Genomic DNA, 18,842 nt, shown 5'->3' on the forward strand with positions numbered 1-18,842 from the left:
AAGTTGCAAACTAATTAATATTAATCTTACAGTTTTTCTGCAACTCCCTGCAACTGGATATTTTGCGATGTGGCTTATTATTAAATAGGTCACACCACAAAATTAAAGACTGGTCACAAAATACAGGGGCCGATTTACAAGCCCCGGGTGTTACTTTTTAGCCGCCGTTGCGTCACTTTTTGTGAGGCAGTAGCAGCGTAAACAATGCACCACGTAGCGGCCCATTTACAACGTGACACTTCTAGGGAGATGCGCCATGTTCTAAAGCCCTGCGCCACATTATACCTGCATAAGTTATAATGTAATCTAGGTGGGCGTTCCCACGCAGGAAAGCCTCGTAGGAGTGATGCAGTCAAATCTACAAGATTTCACTGCGCCACTTCTAGGATGCCACTGCATCAAAACCTTACGCCTGCTTAGAGCAGGAATAATTATAGGCCTCCCATGCATTGCTGGAGTTGCACTGTGCTTGAGACACAACTCCAGCAATGCGTGACTTTTGTGCCAACAGATGCATCAAAATTTCTGATGCACCTGTCAATCCTTGCACCATGGTGCGCCGTATTGTAAATACGATGCATCCAGGATGGGGTAAGGGTTTTGCACGCAGGCGCGGGTAAACTGACGCATCTCTGCAGAGATGCGTCAGTATCTTGTAAATCTGCCCCTCAGTGTGCAATTTCTTTTTGCAGCCAATCTTTTAATACTGCTGGCCCTTAATATAGTCAAACGGTGTACTTTGTGGAGAGCAGCTCATTTAGAAGGAGTACCCTACAACATCACCAACACTCTGTATCTGCTGACCTCACAAGTCTATTTTTCTAGCAGAGGTTTTAAGCATAGGAGTAGCACATTGCTAGCCACGCTGAGCTAGAAAGTGACAATGTCTTTTGACATTTTTACAGCAAAGTCTTCAAGCATAGGATTAGCTAGTTCCTTCCACGGTGAGCGAGTATAAATCAAGACAATCCCCCTTCAGGCTTAGAGTCCTAGGCACTAGCTGATCCTATGCTTAGAGACTTTTGAGGTTGCAGATTCAGAGTGTCAGTCTTCAACGCCATCAGGTACTGGAGGTTAGCCCTAAGGCTGTGGCTTTGCCAGGCTGATGACCTAACAGGCCTCAGCTCAGTAAATGTAGACACCCTTAGATGGCATGGCTGCGCATGCACACTAGCGTATTTCATCAAAGTCCGGACATTGGAAACTGAAAGTGACTCTGGATAAGTGCAGCCTTCATCCAGAGTATTTGTATCGTTTTCTATGATTTATAAAGTTGGGGAAGAGAAATGAAAGGGACCTCTCCCTGACACCCACATTGGCAAGCTGTCACTGCTGTTTCTGCTTTCTGTTGAGTTTGCTTATCGTTTATATCACTACTTGTGAAACCCTCACTGGTCTAGAACTATGACAAGGAAGAGGGACAAGGTGGTGACAGGATGAGCAGATCGTAAAAAACCCAAAACGGGGTCATTCAGCAAACATAGAAGTAGGACTACAATTTTTCATCTACTAGGGGCACTCAATAACTTAATTGACAACTCACCAACACAGAAAACACAGACAGTGAAGCTGTAAGGATAATTAAATGCAAATTTACACACAGTATTATCTTAATTATCCAAAGTTCTTTCTGCAAGGGCTGCTAACAAATTGTGCACTGGAACACATGAAAACATGCCTATCTCTGTTGACCCTCACTGAAACCGACATACATGGTGACCTTAGTGAAATTTGCTCGTCAGCTGGTGAAAAACTGGGAGTATCCTAGCAAATCCAGGACAGCTACTCACTCTATGTGGTTATCTACATTGCAATAAGTTGGACTCAGTCATGCCACAGCCCCCCCTATAATCCACAGGCCTCCAGTGGTGTGACAGGAAGTAATATGGGGAGAGTTCCCATTATGGGGTGGATGATATTTATTTATCGCACTGCAAGCATGGTTGACAGGTTTCCTTGGACTGGACTTCTCACTCAGTCATGAGAAGAGGTGGACTGGGTGAAATGAAGATTACTGGCAGGTATCTGAGCAATTAGTGGTTATGATTATGTTTTAAGAGGTTTTAACTAGGGAGAGGATGTAGCCTTATGAGTGGCCGACCTCGAAGCTGGGGAACCGAGTTCGAGTCTCGGCAGCGACTCTCAAAATCCTGTGATTCTGGACAAATCACTTAATCTCCCCGTGCCTAACAAAAATGAATGTGTCCATCTGTAATGAAACTGTGCTCATATAAAGCGATCTGATATCTTCGGGTCTAGTTCACGCTATATAAAACTCTAAAAAAGAAAACTGTTTTATTTTAGGAAAAGTTATTTTTTTTCGGTAAGTTAATTTAAAAATCTGTCATGGCTGGTACCAAGCCCAGCTGAGAAAGGTTTATGCATGAGGCTAGCTCTGCCATCAGGTAACAAAATCCTAGCTACAGAAACGTCAACCAAAAGACATCCTGGTCTTGGGGAAAGAGGAATCTCCTTCAAGGAGAGCTATGATGCCTTGTGGTGAAAGCCAGAGATCCCTAGAAGCCACAAGGCCGATCCATCTACTTTCAGTCAACACCATTACCATCGGGACATGGAACATGAGGACCGTGTACAAGACAGGCAAGACAGCCCAAGTGGTAGCGGGGATAAAAAAAATACAATCTTGCCCTGCTTGGAATCAGTGAGACCGAAGGACACAGTCCGGACAAAAAAGACTGGCTCCAGGAGGAATGCTGCTGTATTCTGGGCGTGAGGCAAGAACATATTCAGGGAGCATGACTGATGCTAATGCCAGCAGCCAACAGTGCTCTGATTGGATGGGAAACCCGCGGTTACAGAATCATCACAGCGACTTTCCACATGAAGGAAAAGAGGATCAACACGGATGCTATCCAGTACTATGCACCTACAAATGACAGCAAAGAAGAGGAAAAAGAACAAAATTACAACTGGCTCCAGTCCATCCTAGAGAAATGTCTTGAGAGAGACATCACCATACTGATGGGGGACCTCAATGCCAAGAATAGAAGTGACAACACTGGGTACAAAGAAGTCATGGGCAACCATGACCTTGGCGACATGAATGAGAATGGTGAAAGGCTTGCATATCTCTGTACTCTGAACAGTCTAGTGATAGGCGGTACTTTAGTGTATTCCCACACAAAATAATACACAAGGCAATTTGGGTCTCACCAAACCATTCAACAGAGAATCAGAACTACTATGTCTGCATTGCCAAGAAGTTCCAGTGGTCCCTGCAGGATGTGAGAGTGATGAGAGGAGTGAACATGGCATCGGACCATCACTTTGTCGTGGCCTGACTAAAGTTAAAGCTGAAGAAAGCATGGATGGAACGGACAAATCAAAACCAGAGCTATACCACCACCCTCCTCAAAGATGCACAGAAACAGAGTGAATAATCAGTCACCCTCAGTAACAAGTTCAAGTCCTGCTGGAACTGGAGGACAACAGGGACCCAATAGAAAATCAGTGGGAGAAGATCAAAGAAACAGTGACATCACCTGCCAGGAGGTACTGGGCCCCAAAAAAACACCAGAATAAAGAATGGCTCTCCACTGAGACTCTCTGAAAAATCCAAGAAATAAAGCAAAAGAAATCGCAGTGAACCCAAGCTGAACAAGAGCAAAAAAAGAAAAAGCTCAAGGCAAATACACCAAAACCAAAAAGAAAGCATAAAAAAGATTAAGAGCAGACAAGTGAAGATTAATTGATGGTCTTGCCACAGGAGCCCAGGAAGCAGCAAGCCATGGAAACTTGAAAGAGGTCTCAAACCTAACAAGGAAATTCTCTGGCAGATACAGCAAGACAGAAATACCTGTTAAAGATAAAGCTGGGAAGACAATCATGAGTAATGAAGGCCAACAATCTTCATTGTTGGAGCACGTTGAAGAACTGTTGAACCAGCCTATGCTGCCATCTCCACCAGACATACAGCCAACTGACAAGGACTTGCCAATTTACTGCAGTAGACCACCATGGAAGAAATACTGGAAACCAGCAAACATCTGAGAAATGGGAAGGTAGCAGAACCTGACAACATTCCTGCAGAGGCAGGGAAGGCAGTTTTTGAAAAATCAGTAGACATGCTCTACTCAATGTTTGGAAGAATCTGGGAAGAGGAAAAGGTGCCATCAGACTGGAAGGAGGGATATCTCATCAAGATCCCCAAGAAAGATGACCTGAGTAACTGTGCAAACTACAGAGGGATAACTCTTCTATCAACTCCAGGCAAAATGTTCAACAGAGCCATCCTGAACAGAATGAAGGAACGAGTTGACGCTTAGTTGCAAACTGGATTCCACAAAGATAGATCAAACCAGATTGCAGCACTGCATATCATCATTGAGCAGTGGCTGGAATGGAACACTCCCCACTATGTCAACTTCATCGACTATGAGAAGGCATTTGACAGTGTGGACGTTTTCACCACTACGGTGTGCCAGATGAACTCTTAAGAATTATCATTAACTCTTGCAATGGAATGACCCGCAAGATAGTCCTTGAATGATTACTCACGGAAGCCTTCCAAGTGAGGAACGGAGTCTGCCAGGGTTGTTTGCTCTTCCTCTGCTGGCCATAGACTGGATCATGAAGACATCCACAGCAAGAAGAAGAAATCTGATCCAGTGGACACCTTGGACTCAGCTCGATGACCTGGACTTTGCAGATGACCTGGCCCTACTCTCCCATGCTCATCTGCAGATGGAAGAGAACACCGATAAGGTGGTAGCCACATCAGTACAACTTGGTCTCAACATTCACAGAGGAAAAAACATGATCCTGAAGGCTAACGCTGCTAGCACAACTGCTGTCACTCTTGCAGGTGATGCACTGGAAGAGGTTGAGGCCTTCACCTACCTGGACAGTGTCATACACAAGCAGGGCGGCACAAATGCCGACGTCAAGGTAAGAATCAGCAAAGCAAGGGCTGCCTCCATTCAGCTAAAGAAGATCTGGAGCTCCAAGGACCTAACGGGGCAAATCAATATCAGACTTTTTTACACCAACATAAAATCGGTCCTTCTGTATGGAGCAAAAAATTAGATAACAGTGACCACCACCAACATAGTACAGACCTTCACTAACACCTGCCTGAGGAAAATCCACCAAATCCACTGGCCAAACACCATCAACAACGAGCTATACCAGCAGACTTCCCAACTCTTCACTCATGAAGAAATCATGAAAAGTCGCTCAGGCTGGATCGGTTACACGTTCCACAAGCTTGCATCAAATACTACCAGACAAGCCATGATCCTGGAAACCTCAAGGGAAAAGGAAAAGACGAAAGTAAACACCTGACACCAAGGCCTTGAGGCTGAATGCAAAGAGATGGGTTATACTTGCAGTCAGATTGAAAGAAAAGCCAAAGACTGAGGTGGCTAGAGAGTCCTGATTGATGGCATATAGTTACTCCAGGAGGGCTAGTAGGCATATGTAAGTAAGTACGCTTATTTAAACTTGAACACTGTATTTGGGGTATCAAAAACATTTAAAATCTGAACATCTACTTATCATGATAATAACTTTACTGTAAATGCTTAAGTTCAGAGACCTGAAAACATTTAATATTCTTTTGCTTATCTAGATGAAACAACTGCAGGCACAAGCAGAACTGAGGAGGAAAATCCACAGGGATGCACGGATCAACAAGCAGAAAATGAGGGAACTGAAGGCCAAAAAACTGCGAGAAAATGTGCACAGGAACAATGTCGAAGATGAATTTATAACAGTCGAACATGATGACACATTCAATTTGCACCACGGTAAGGAAAAGAGTTGCATTAAAGTTTACACCAGTTTGAACAGAATTTTTTTATGTAAAGAGTAGGTTGGGGATAATAATTTGTTTTGATGAAATACATACTGCATTTCAAGTTTCAGTGTTCTTGTACTCCCAAGCAACTGAAAGTGAAGTCAATAAATATCAGAAAATGTGAACTCCTGAATTCAAAGCTCAGAAAAACTACACTTTGAAACATATAGTAGCTTTTATAACAACAGCAAAATACCAATGCAAATGTCAGATATAAATCATATAATATTGACCACACTCTTCAAAAATGTCTAAATCAAACTCAAAATCACATCTAGTGTTGCATCTTCAGTTCATTCAGGACCTCCCTCAATCAATTTACCATGGTCTAATTCCTCCCCAGGATCCAACACGTGGCTTCTTGCTCAATCCACTCCTCCAATCAACTACCATTATTAACCCGATCATTTCTCTTGTGCTCCTCCCAATCCCCCAAATCCAAGAGCAAGAACTTCTCCCTACCAATACCTCTATAACTACTTATGTTGCAACCCATCAAAACTCACTGATTTTATAAACAATCGCTGATCTCTTACTTTTGCTTAGACTAATGCTACAGACATTTTATTCTATAAGCTGGACTCCTGATATTAATCACCCCTTGCTCACAGCCACTGCTTTTAAAAACTAGTGAAGATTCTCCTCAAAATAGGAACTGGCCTATCCACCTATTGGCAACTACACCTCCTCCTTAAATCTAAAATGTTATTCTCCGTACTTATGGATCTGGAATGTAGAGACATTCTATACTAATCAACCACCAAGACTCAAACAGGTGTCATGGATGCATTGGACTGTAAAACTCAAATGGCCAAAGCATATTTCACAACTAATTTCATTGCAGAGTGGCACATTGGTCATGATGGAATACACAGAAATGATCCTTTGATTCAACATCAATAATCCTTAGCTCAGTCCTGGTACCGTGGCAAAGAGCAGTCAGGCATTACTGGAGGAACATGTGTTAAGACTTTTACAGTACCATTATGGTGTATAAGTAATGGACGTGACTTGAAAGAAATCCAACACCAACTTATAAAAATGAAGTGTATTTTTATATTAATATAGACACCAAAACAAACTTTGTATCATACATACAACAGAAGTTGTGCATTTTTTAAGTGTTTAAAAATAAAAGCAGTAAAACTGTCATACTGGTCCTATTGAAGTCAATAGGGGAAAACACAAATGAACCCTTTTGTGAATAAGGTCATGCGGGTCCCTAGATCAAGTTCCAAAAGTCGTTACTTTGCTACTTTGCCCAGGGAGTTCAGGTGCTGAGGTGACTTGGCTGTGCTTGGTATTAACAGGCTCAGTGGGAGCTGTCAAACTTGCAGCACTTGACTAAACCACACTTGGAGATGGAGTTACACTCTTCCCTCGGAGAGTAGAGGCCTTTGGCGTCCTAGGACCTATGTTCAACAGCTGGATTTCTTCTACCTTGCTTGACAGCTCTGAGTGCAGAGGTAGGTGGCAGCTGTCAATCACCGGGGCAGGTCGCACCAAACATGCCGCTTTACCACACACTCGATGACAGCACCTTTGTTGCAGACATTGGTCACTGTCGCTATGAGTTGTTCTCGGGCTGGTGAAGTCACTTCAGGGGTGGGTTACTGGGCTGGCAACCAACAAGCCTTGGCTGCTGCAAAAGTAATCCACAGGTACTTCGGTGGCTGGAGGGCGACAGGAGCAGAGTAACAGTGTGAAACTTGGTGAAAGCTTAGCAATCACTCCGGGCCTGCAGGACACTACGTCTCTTCAGGCTCATTATCGACAGACTCAGCGGGTCACAATTCTTGCCATGCAGCACGTCAATTTTTCTGCAGCTTGCAGGGGACTGGTCCCACCAGTCCAGGGGAGTTTGCTTCAGTGTGTGGCGTCCACTGGAGTCTCTCTTGCTGGGACTAATTAGCTTCGCTATGGACACAGGTCAAACACACGGTTCCAGTATATGGTCTCTTCAGGGCACTTAAGAGTCCTATCTTCGCACTGCGGAAGAATCCAAAGTCCTGTTGTCGGTCACGGTGTCTTCTTTTTGCCTCTTCTCAGATTTAAAGTCAGAACTGAGGTTCTGGTGTCAGGGGAACCTTTCTAGTCTAGAGGGTGTTAAGGGTGTGAGGGACAGTGGCCAATGGGCTACTGGCCCTTGCAGTTAACCCGCCCCTGTAGTGACAACATACTATGGGTGTACGTCACTGTGGTTACAGAATATTCTATTTCAGGGTCTCCCAAAATGGCAGAACCCTTCCTTGGCTGTACAGACCTCTTAGCCCACCCTAAAGGTGTGACCAGCCTTTTGGAGGTGTACGCCTCCTGCATATCGGATTCTCCCGCTTTCATGCAAGCAAATCTGCTTCAAGGGTGGGAAGGGCTTGTCCTCCAGTGGGGTACTAGTACATTTACTCATCAAGGGTGGTGAAGTCTTTGAGGCTTTCTGCCCAGGCCTTTGTCTCCATCCTGGGGAAGTGCCAGCATAACACACCAGGAGGGCAGACTCTTGTCTTGGTGGCAAACAGCTTGGAGAAGCCCTTCAAGACACTGGAGCACTAAACCTCAGCTGGGCTCCCACTCAGGTTGGCACCTACGCGCAGGCCAGCTCAACCTCAACACAAGAATCATGTTGGGGGTGAAAAAGCACAGTGTTTGAGGCCAAGCACAATACAATTCAGTGCTACCATAATGGAGCTGGCTATCTCGAGTTTGCTCAGTAGGCAGCCGTTATCCTATGGACCACCGGTTACTTACAGTAAACCTTGCTTTACTGGGTTACTGTAAGGATATATATGTCTAAACATATATATCCACACCTTTAATATAAGGCACCCTACCTCCTGGGCTATAGGAGGCCTACCTTAGAGGTGACTTACTTGTATTAAGGCAATATTAGTGACCCTGCAACCCGTGGTGTGTGCAGGGTCTCTTTCAAGCGGACAGGCTGCTTGTGCAGGCTGCAATGGTAGACCTGCAAATTCACTTTTACTTGGGTCACACAGGCAGCCCTGTACTGCAGCCCTGGTGACCCCTTTACCACCCTTAGCCTGGGTACCCTATGGACTTATAAGGGGGGAAACCCATCTTGCCAATTTGGTGAACCAACTCACATTACTATTAGAGGAAAGAGCGCTGGCACTGGGGACTGGTAAGTTGGTCCCAGTGAACTTTCAGAGTCAAAATCCAGCATCTAGCTGATTGGGGGCTAAAGGTGGGGTACATTTGCAAAGAAGCCCAGTTTCCAACACAAACTATGAGGTACAGTCTTAGAGAGGTTGAAATCATTCTTAATTGAGTGATGTTGAAAAGGTAATCAATGATACCCACATCTCAGTCCCTTTGGTGTCCCCAAGGTTTGATCCTGGTTTATTCAATATTTGTTTCCACCACCTTGTGGGATTTCTGGTCTGTCTGAACATCTCTAATGATCAACATGCAGATGAAATAGAATAGAACATACTTCTGCTTAACACAAAGCAAGGATTAAATGACCCATCGGAAGCTAAACATAAACCTCAAAAAGACTACATTTCTCAGTCATACCTCCTATCCCAAAAGCAGCACACTGTCAGGGTGGATTTGCAATATTAAAAAAACAGGTCTCTGCCCAGATATCATCTACTGTGCCACATCACATTAGACAACAAATGTAACCTGGATCTTCTTATAACAGTAAAGACTATGGGGCATATTTCTAATGAGTAACGCAGCGCAGCACAGCAAGTCACCTTGCTGCGCTGCGCTGCGTTGCATCGAAAGGGCATGAATGTGCCTTATTTATCTAAATATGGTGCAATCCTGTCCTTTCCCCAGCACTGGCGCACAATGGACTGCCTATCGCTATCGCAGGTACCCTTGTATCACTGTGCAAGGTTGTCTCCAATGCATCCAGGATGCATGGAATGTGGAGACCTTGAAAATGATGATTACACCAATAGTGAACTTTCTATCTATATGCTACCAGCCCATTTCTCTCATTCTGGATAAAAATTAGAGGAGGTCTTAAAAAGCGTCAGCTACCATATACAAGCATTGAAAATGCAATAGGTCTCGCCCTCGTTTAAGTTAAAGCAATTCTGTTTGTAATTAGGTGTTTTTTTAGCTTTGCTTCTATTAGTGTTTTTCAAACTTTCATGTACATAACATGCATATGTATGCATATATGTATATGTATGCATGTATTTATATAGATATGAAGATGTATATATGTTTATATATGTATGTATATATATACACATATACATATATATATAAATGCATATGTATATATATATATATATATATATATATATATATATATATATATATATATATATATATATATATGCATATGTGTGCGCGTAGAGAGGTAGAGGTAGAGAGGTAGAAGTAGAGAGGTAGAGAGGTAGAGAGGTAGAGAGTGGTAGAGAGAGTGGTAGAGAGTGGTAGAGAGAGTGGTATAGAGAGTGGTAAAGAATAGAGAGAGAGTAGTAGAGAGTGTGTAGTAGAGAGTGAATAGTAGAGTAGTAGAGAGAGTAGTAGAGAGTGAGTAATAGAGAGTAGTAGTGTAGTAGAGTGTGTAGTAGAGAGTACTAGTGTAGTAGAGTGTTTAGTAAAGAGTGTGTAGTAAAGAGTGTGTAGTAGAGATTGTGTAGTAGAGAGTGTGTAGTAGAGAGTGAGTAGTATAGAGTGAGTAGTATAGAGTGAGTAGTCGAGAGTGAGCAGCAGTGCTTAATTTGTGCCGGTGCTTTCCGGTGCTTAGCACCGGCACTTATTTCTCAGGGCCGGGTCTACGTCGTAAAATATTTCAAATTGAATGCCTCTTTGATGCATGCCTTATTACGAGGCACATTCCGCCTTCCTGGGGAGGGACTGCCTGAAACCGAGAGCACACAGTGCAGCAGTGCTTGCCCATGATCCTAAGGCTGATAATGATTGTTCTTCTCCCTGGCTGTAATCACGTCCCTCCTGCCTTAAAAAACAACCCAGCGCAGCCTCCAGGGCAGATCAGCCTTCTTCTCAAACGGGCACCTTCCCCCACGCTCTACCTTCCGCCGCCTCTCCGCTTCCGCTTCCTGCCCCTGCCATGGTCCTGACCTGAGGTCACTCGAATAGCAGCAAAAGGCGGGCATTTTCTTTACTGAAGGGAGCGTTTGAAAATAAATAATACTGTGGCTCCTGACCTGCTCCTCCTGAACCTCTTAGGAAGGTAATGTGAACTTTCCAATAGATTTAATTTCTGCTGCGAGTCCCTGCTCATGATGGGTGTGATAACAAACGGTCATTCGATTTACAACGTATAGCAGGCAACTCGGATTTAATCATATTTTACAGCCTGGAATATTTTGCGTGTTTATAATTTAAAAATGTCTTATTAGAGCGTTACAAATTTGACTTTTGCTGGGTTGGGGATCTGTTTTTGAAACTGTGTGGGGACTAGAACGAGCAAAGGGTGCAGAGCACACGTACAGCACGAAGGGCTATTTACAGCAAAGATGATTGTATTTAACGAATAAATTATGGCTCCAGTCGAAGAATAAATAATGGTTCCAGCCGAAGAATAAATAATGGCTCCAGCCTGTGCCTGCTAAACACCTGTTTGGCAAATTTTGTTTGCAACACACTTATCTCAAATTAGAAATCCGGCAGGGCTGACACAGCACTTCATCCCGCTAATTGTAGTAAAGGAATCCTATTTAGCTTGTAAGACTTCAGCCTCTTCTGTATACTATACAACTGGTCAGTACCCTGGAGGGCTGTAGAGTCCAACCACCCGTGGTTTGCATAACTCCCAGAGACCCAGCTGCTTTCAAAATACTGCAGATAAGCACTTATTTAAAATGCAGATAATGTTATATGCTTTAAGTCTGTAAACCTCATGCATTGCAGGCTACCGTGTTCTAATTTGCAGCTCTCACCTTACTGGTATCGCATCATCAAAATGTCTTTGATCTTCTACATGATGAGTCTCCAGATATCCTCGTCATTACTGAAACTTGGCTGCAGGAGGACGATACAGCTATAATCAATCTTGCCTTTCCATCGGAATACTCTACCTTTACCCTCAATCGCCCTACTAGAGGGGGGGGTATCGCACTCGCAGTGAAATCTAACTTTTCCTGCATTTGGAATGCCGTGCACATTGCTGGGTGCGAGAGTGCATCCTTTAAGATCGGGATTAACCCCCAGTATTCGATCTCGGGGCTGGTGGTATACCGCCCCCCAGGTAATGATGTCGCATTCAGGGAGGCTTTCCCTGACGCTGTCAGTGCTCTGGCAATGGGGTGTGCCAATTACTCCATATTAGGGGATCTGAATATTCATTTTGATAACCAGAAGACCCCTGCTGTAGGTAATTTTGTAGCGGACCTTGAGGCCCTTCAACTGTTCCAAAGAGTCTCCCAACCAACTCACTCTGGAGGGCATATATTGGATCCTTTTTTTACAAACCTAACGGAAGCTTCAATACGCTCCGTGTCGCCCCTTGGATGGACAGATCACTTTCTAGTGGATATCCAGGTTCCTTTACCTGATACTATTTCAACTCCTTTAGCCCGATCTATACCCAGAAGACACTGGGGCAAGCTTAGGTTAGAGGATCTTCATCTCGCTCTAACTGCTGATCCGCTTGAACTCTCGAGTGATGTTGAATTGGGCTATGATCAGTTCTGTAGTTGGATTACCAGGGCTCTGGACTTTTTGATTCCCATCCGGACTAGTAAGATCAGTCCAAAAAGGTCTAGCCCCTGGTATGACAGTGCTTTACGTGCACTGAAAGGGAACTGCAGGCGTGCCGAGAGAGAATGGCGGAGATCCTACGATACGGCGAAGAAAGCGCTGTACTTGGCCTCCATTAAAATCTACCATCGTGCCATCTGTAGGGCTCGCGCGACGTTCTACTCTCTGGAATTTCGTAATAGCCCTAATCCATCCAAGACTATTTTTAAAGCTCTCAAGGACCTGCTGTCTAAGCGCTCTACTCCTATAGTCACGGCCTCTACTTCGCATTGTGAAGCCCTAGCTTCTTTTTTTCTGGAAAAAGTGCAGAACATCTACCGTGCCTTTCCAAGTTCTGGGCTTGTTCAGAAGACTGCGGTGACTGCCCCTGCCTGTTCTATGTTGGCATTTTTTTCGCCACTCTCATCCGAGGCTTTTGACATTTTGGCCCAGAAGGTCAAATCTGGTTCGCCTTTGGATCCGGTATGTCCTGCCCTGTTTAGGAACCAGTCTTTTGTGGGGTCTTCTACGGTTTGTTCCTTGATTAATACTTCGTTGGCTACGGGCACGGTTCCATCTAAATGGAAATGTGCCGTGGTTTCTCCTATTTTGAAGAAGCCAAACTTGGACGCTTCGAGACCGGAGAACTACCGGCCCATTTCCCTGCTCCCATGGCCGGCCAAATTGATGGAAGCCTATGTCAATCAGCTTCATACTCAAGCTAACATTCTGGACGAGACCCAGCATGGGTTCCGAGCTGGGCATAGTACGGAGACTGCCCTTCTCGCCATGGTGGAACACCTCCGGTCGGTGCTAGATCAGGGACAGACGGCGGCGCTGGTTTTATTAGATCTGAGCGCCGCCTTTGATACGGTCTCGCACCGTATCCTTCTGCACCGCCTGGAAGAGACTGGCGTTACGGGGCTTGCCCTTCAGTGGTTCCGCTCCTTTCTCGTGGACCGGTCTTTCTGCGTTGCCACACCCCCCCATCAGTCCAAATTCCATCCTTTGGACTTGGGAGTACCGCAAGGTTCCTCACTGAGTCCCACTCTATTCAATCTTTATGTGAGCCCGCTGGCTGATGTTGTCAAGCAATGGGGCATGTATATGGTCTCATATGCCGACGACACTCAGCTGGCGGTTACCATCAGTGGGGATACCGATGTGGATGCCCCCAAGTTCCAGAACGGGCTAAGGGTGGTGGCTAGTTGGATGACGGCCAACTGTCTCTAGCTGAACGCAAAGAAGACCGAGGTCATGATCGTCGGGAAGGGGAGGGACCTCTGGGGTGACAGATGGTGGCCGCCGGAACTTGGTGTGGCTCCAACTCCAGTTATGGAGTTGAGAAACCTGGGAGTTTGGCTGGATTCCACTCTCAGCTTTGTGGGGCACACCAAGAAAACCGCGGCGTGCTGCTTTGGCGTCCTTCGGGGCTTAAGGCCTGTTCTCAAGTTTTTTGATCCCTCTACCAGGCAGATGATAGTGCAGGCAACTGTTTTATCTCGCCTGGACTATGTCAGCTCGCTCCTGCTAGGGAGCAATCAGGCAGAAATTGTGCGGCTTCAACGCGTTCAAAACGCCGCTGCCAGAGCAATTGTCGGCTTGCCTAGGTCTTGTTCGGCTTCTAGCACTCTCCGAGCCCTGCACTGGCTGCCGATTAAGTCGCGAATTCATTTTAAAGTTTTATGTTTGGTTTTTAAAATCCTGAAAGGATCTGCTCCTCAGATCCTTTCCAATCTTATCTCCGGTTATGTACCAACCCGTACATTAAGATCTGCGGAGCAGGCGCTGGCAGTAGTCCCGAGGTTCAGGCTTTGCCGAGCTGGTGGGCGCTCTTTCCGGGTGAAGGCTGCAGCGTTATGGAATTCGCTCCCGCTGCAGCTCCGTACAATTAATGATCTCTTGCTATTCCGGAAGTCCTTAAAAACCTTCTTGTTTTAAATCTGTTGCCGTCCCGTGATCTTGTGTTGGTTGTGTTGTACCTTGTCGCGCGCCAGGACGCCCCTTAGCTGGGGCAGCTGTGCGCGTAATAAATGTTATTAACATAACATAACATAACATAACATCTGCGTTAAAAGCACACACCTGAGATAATCAACCAATAAAAAATGTATTCCCCACACAACTTCGTCCTATATTAGGTTTATAGCACTAAATACCCTCACCACAGTATATTGCCAATTCTGACCTCTTTCAATGTGCACCCATACAATAATTACATTACTGCTCGCTGTGGGTTATTTTGCACAAAAAGCGAAAATATCGTTCTCTACCTAAGGTTTTTTTTTAAAGGCAGACTTTAATTTGGTTTATATATATATATATATTTTTTGCATTAGTGCACTCCCTCCACAGTTTATTACGTGCTTACAGGTACCTCCTTTCATCCGGTGGAAAAACCTTGCACATATTCTGCACTTGCAGATATTCGGTATGGCCCTAAACGATAGGGTTCTTTTTCCAGCTAAAAATAGATCTTCAGTTTTTGGATGCAACGTCTGTCCTTCAATTCAAGTGCGTGTTTATCACTAATAACATATTTAGTACAAGTAACGGTGCAGCTCATTTTAATACTTTTTATATTATCAGAAAGTTCAACTAAAAGTTAGACAATTCATAAGCTGCATCTCTACACATACATCCTTAACTGCGGTCAACCAGTCAATAAATTCAGACTATTAGACCTCACCAATTTTTACCAAATATCTTATATCGGTAGTCTTCCCAAAGTGTTTGTCGTATTTTCAGCACTGACTCACTTATTTATGCGACTGTTTTGTAAACAACTGCCTTCTGCCATTTTTAGGCAGTTATTAGTAATTAATATGTTCCCTCTGTACAGTTGTAGGGATGTGGGTGGCAGACGTTTTATCTTTACCTCTGTCACCCTCGCTCTCTTTGTCAAGATGGTGTAATCGTTAAACCATTATTATGTAAACCTGCTATCTGCCCAAAATCTGATCTTCTTTGTGAAGTAACTGGACCTATTTTGGGTGAACTCTTTTTTTGTCAGTCCTGATTGCCACCCCCAACCACTCTCTGATTTACCGACAACTCTTCCTTACCTTCACCACCCTCACCCGCACTCCCTTCCCTTACCCTCCGGTTCACCACCCCCGCCTGCCCTCCCGTTCACCACCCCCACCCGATTGTCAAAGGCATTAGTTTGTCCATAAGCGAGACCTATTGGCTTTGTCAATGCTTGTCATCTTTAGTTGTTTAAACTATTGTGCCAGCCAGACATGCTGCAAAGATGCTGAACAAGTTCATAGAGTAGACCGGTCACAGCCAGGGAGTAGTGGGGGTTAAAAACAACAGATCAGTTTGGTATGAGACAAACAGAACATCTTGGGCAGCTTAGGAAAATGTCAGAATGTATGCAAGATCTGTGAGGTGTAGGATGGTCTGGTAACTCCTGGGTGATACTTATTGCAGTGCAGAGCATGTCTGGCTTCCTAGTTGAAATTTCCTCTCTGTGTCCTCACCACCCTACAAGGCTGCTTGCATATATGTTTTATTTACTTAATTTTTTAACACAGTTTAAAAATTAGACCTTAACAGGTAACGGGCCCTTTATTCCACTGCCGCCCTTTGACACTGCTAGCTGACATTAAAACAGGTATTCTTAAAATATTGCCTGTGCCCTCTATGCCTTGAGAAACCACTTCAACTTTTCAGACAAGGTCAGGCGGTACAGAATCTTTCTGGATTTTAATCATGTCACCAAAAATGTTTAAAAGCTTAACATCTGCAGAAGCGAATTGCAGCAAAAATATCTTCATTGACCCTGAAAAGTTGGCACAGCTTTTTTGCATCAATCGCCCTTAGGATTGCAGTGCGTCACTGGCCTAAAATTTGCACTCAAAATCTGCAATTAATGTTATGATGGGAAACACATAAAAAATTACAAAATGAAACTAGGCAAGCTGTAAGAAACGTTTTGTTTGTGACATGGTATTTGCACAAGTGCATCTCTAATTAACTGGGCGCTATAATGGGTCAGTGTCCCGGCTATGTTTAATAGTGCCCGAGAGGTATTTTTCATCCGCTTCTGATTTTGTTGTGCAGTTCTGATACATTGTATGGTATTTGTGGATTCAGGTGTGCCATTGTTATGGCCTAACAACACTGTCCAGTGTGGTAATTGCAGAATAGGCCGGACCGGGGAATTCCTTAGCTTCTTACATGGTGGAGAGAGACAAGTGCACCTGAGAGGGCTCAGGGAAGTCCACTCCAGTCAGAAGCTGGGTAGAGCTTGAAACCAAAACGGAGAAAGCGTTGTAATGTACACTGTGGTAGTGATGAGAACAGAAAGGAGCATTTCTGATTCCATGTCAGGGGTAGAGGATGTGGCATAATGGTCACAGCTGCCCACTTTGGAATGGGGGAACCAGGTCCAGCTTCGAGTCTCGGGGTCGGCTCAAAAACCTGTGATTCTGGGCAAATCACGTCATCCGCCCGTGCCTATCAAGCAAATCAATGTGCCCCAGGGTAACATAACTGGTGCTCATGTAAACCACTATAATAATCTGAAGAAAAAAAAAGGGTGAAGACGTGATGGAGAGTAAAGGTGAAGGGAGTAGCCTGGGCCTCCTGGGCCATAATCCAGAGAAAAAAATAAACTTCCAAGTAGTCAGCAGTGCCAAATCAGGATGTGGTTGGAGCAAATAGAGTAAGTGGGTGGAGCCACTGGTGGAAGTGGGTGGAGCCGACTGCACTTCATATTTTACAAATTAAGCACTGTTCCTACTTCTCTGCGACATTCTGCTTTCCCACTCAGCGATATGAGAGCAATAAAGAGATTACTGCTCATGGCATGAAAGCATATTTAATGAAACCGAAAAACAGGAACATTTGTATAGTGGCAGCTAAATGTATAACCTCTGCAGAAACATTAGTATATTGCTATCACAGGGCAGGAAGTCCTGGTGAGGAATGTGGACCAGTGCCTCAGCTGTATTCCACCAGACTTGGCACCACCAATGCATTTTTCAAAGTTTTCTTTTCCTATACCTGTATGGACATTAGCAAAATGCCACCGCACATCCGAAGTTTGTCAAAAAAATATATTAGGAAGCAACATTGGATGTGCTAAACATTTTTATTTTTTTCTAGGATCACCATGGAACGGAGACACGTCAGAGCAGTGTGACACACCTGAATTTTACAGGAGCGAGAACAGTAAATTGGAACTCTGGCTCATGAAACACCGGTCTGGGCACGGAATAATATGCGACAGCTCAAGCGATGAGTCACTAGACAGCTGGGGAAGGGAAGATAAGAAGATTCATCACAGGCCCCCACTGACTAGAACAAAGGCAGAAAGAATTCCAACTTTTGAGGAGTTCTTTGATCAAGATCTGTAGGCGCTGATAAACGACGTGTCTAATATGTTGAGGTCAAATAATAAGGTTGAAAAAAATACTATGCAAAATAAATATCTTTTGTAAGTGTGACTCGAGTTTCAGCTACGTTTAAAATAGGAATTAATGGCAAGGATTGGACTTCATATGCTCATTAAACGTATGTAATCCTTTAATAATGTTTTTTCATGTTATTGCTTGTGAGAGAAACACATACTGTATTAATGTAAAATAAATAATAAAGAAACACTCATATTTCCTCTGTGAAATGCACACATCTATACTATTGTATTGTACTGTACTGTTGTTGCATTTATATAGCACTTCATACCTTGAAGAGGAATCAGAGGGTATTTTTTCATGGATAGCTATCTACTGAATGGCAGTGTTGTGGAAACGTGTGTGCCTGTTATGTGGCTTATATGGGTAGTGTTTTTATGTTATTCTTCTGCTCTTATCGTGGTTACTGACTACACCTATGCATGAATTTGAAGTGTATATGTTATTTAGGGACGGCTCCTCTGCAATGGCGGAGTAGCGTCACTCCACTGGCTCAGAGTCAGTAGCTGAAAATAAAATGATATTTTAATATCGTTGTATTTTTTAGCTGCTCGCTGAGCCAGCATTGTAGGGAGAGATGGGGCCAGGGTCATGGAAGGGGGAGGAGGACTGGTTGTGCACTTGTAAGTGGGCATGTGTGTTTGGTGGGCTGGCTTAGGCTAAACACACATGCGCACCTAGGTTTCTCCAGCCCAGCTGTATTGTACAGCCTGGCTGGAGTAACAGCACAGATTCCCTCTCCTGAGCGGAGCGTCAAAGCAGCCCACTCAGGCCAATCCCGTGCTGCTCTCTTATAGCATGAGAGCAGTGTGGGGATAGCACAGGGAGTCTAATGCTGCCCCGGTGTTTACTGGAAGACCAAGGCGTGACGTGGGAGGCGGCCGGCAGCTCCAGGTAAGTCTCCATTTATTTGA

General features: G+C 44.4%; 1 protein-coding gene across 1 annotated transcript in view; it reads left to right on the forward strand.

Moving 5' to 3' along the window:
• Positions 1 to 18,148, forward strand: part of CCDC198 (coiled-coil domain containing 198) — a 191,144-nt gene extending 172,996 nt beyond the window's left edge. Inside the window, exons 5-6 of the mRNA XM_085628005.1 lie at positions 5,591 to 5,768; positions 17,621 to 18,148. Of these exons, the coding sequence (XP_085484131.1) occupies positions 5,591 to 5,768; positions 17,621 to 17,871 (429 nt within the window). The 3' untranslated portion in view covers positions 17,872 to 18,148. The remainder of the gene's footprint in view (positions 1 to 5,590; positions 5,769 to 17,620) is intronic.
• The last annotated feature ends 694 nt before the right edge of the window (positions 18,149 to 18,842 follow it).

This window comes from Triturus cristatus, chromosome 9, assembly GCF_964204655.1.
Source record: "Triturus cristatus chromosome 9, aTriCri1.1, whole genome shotgun sequence".
NCBI classification, from domain to species: Eukaryota; Metazoa; Chordata; class Amphibia; order Caudata; family Salamandridae; genus Triturus; species Triturus cristatus.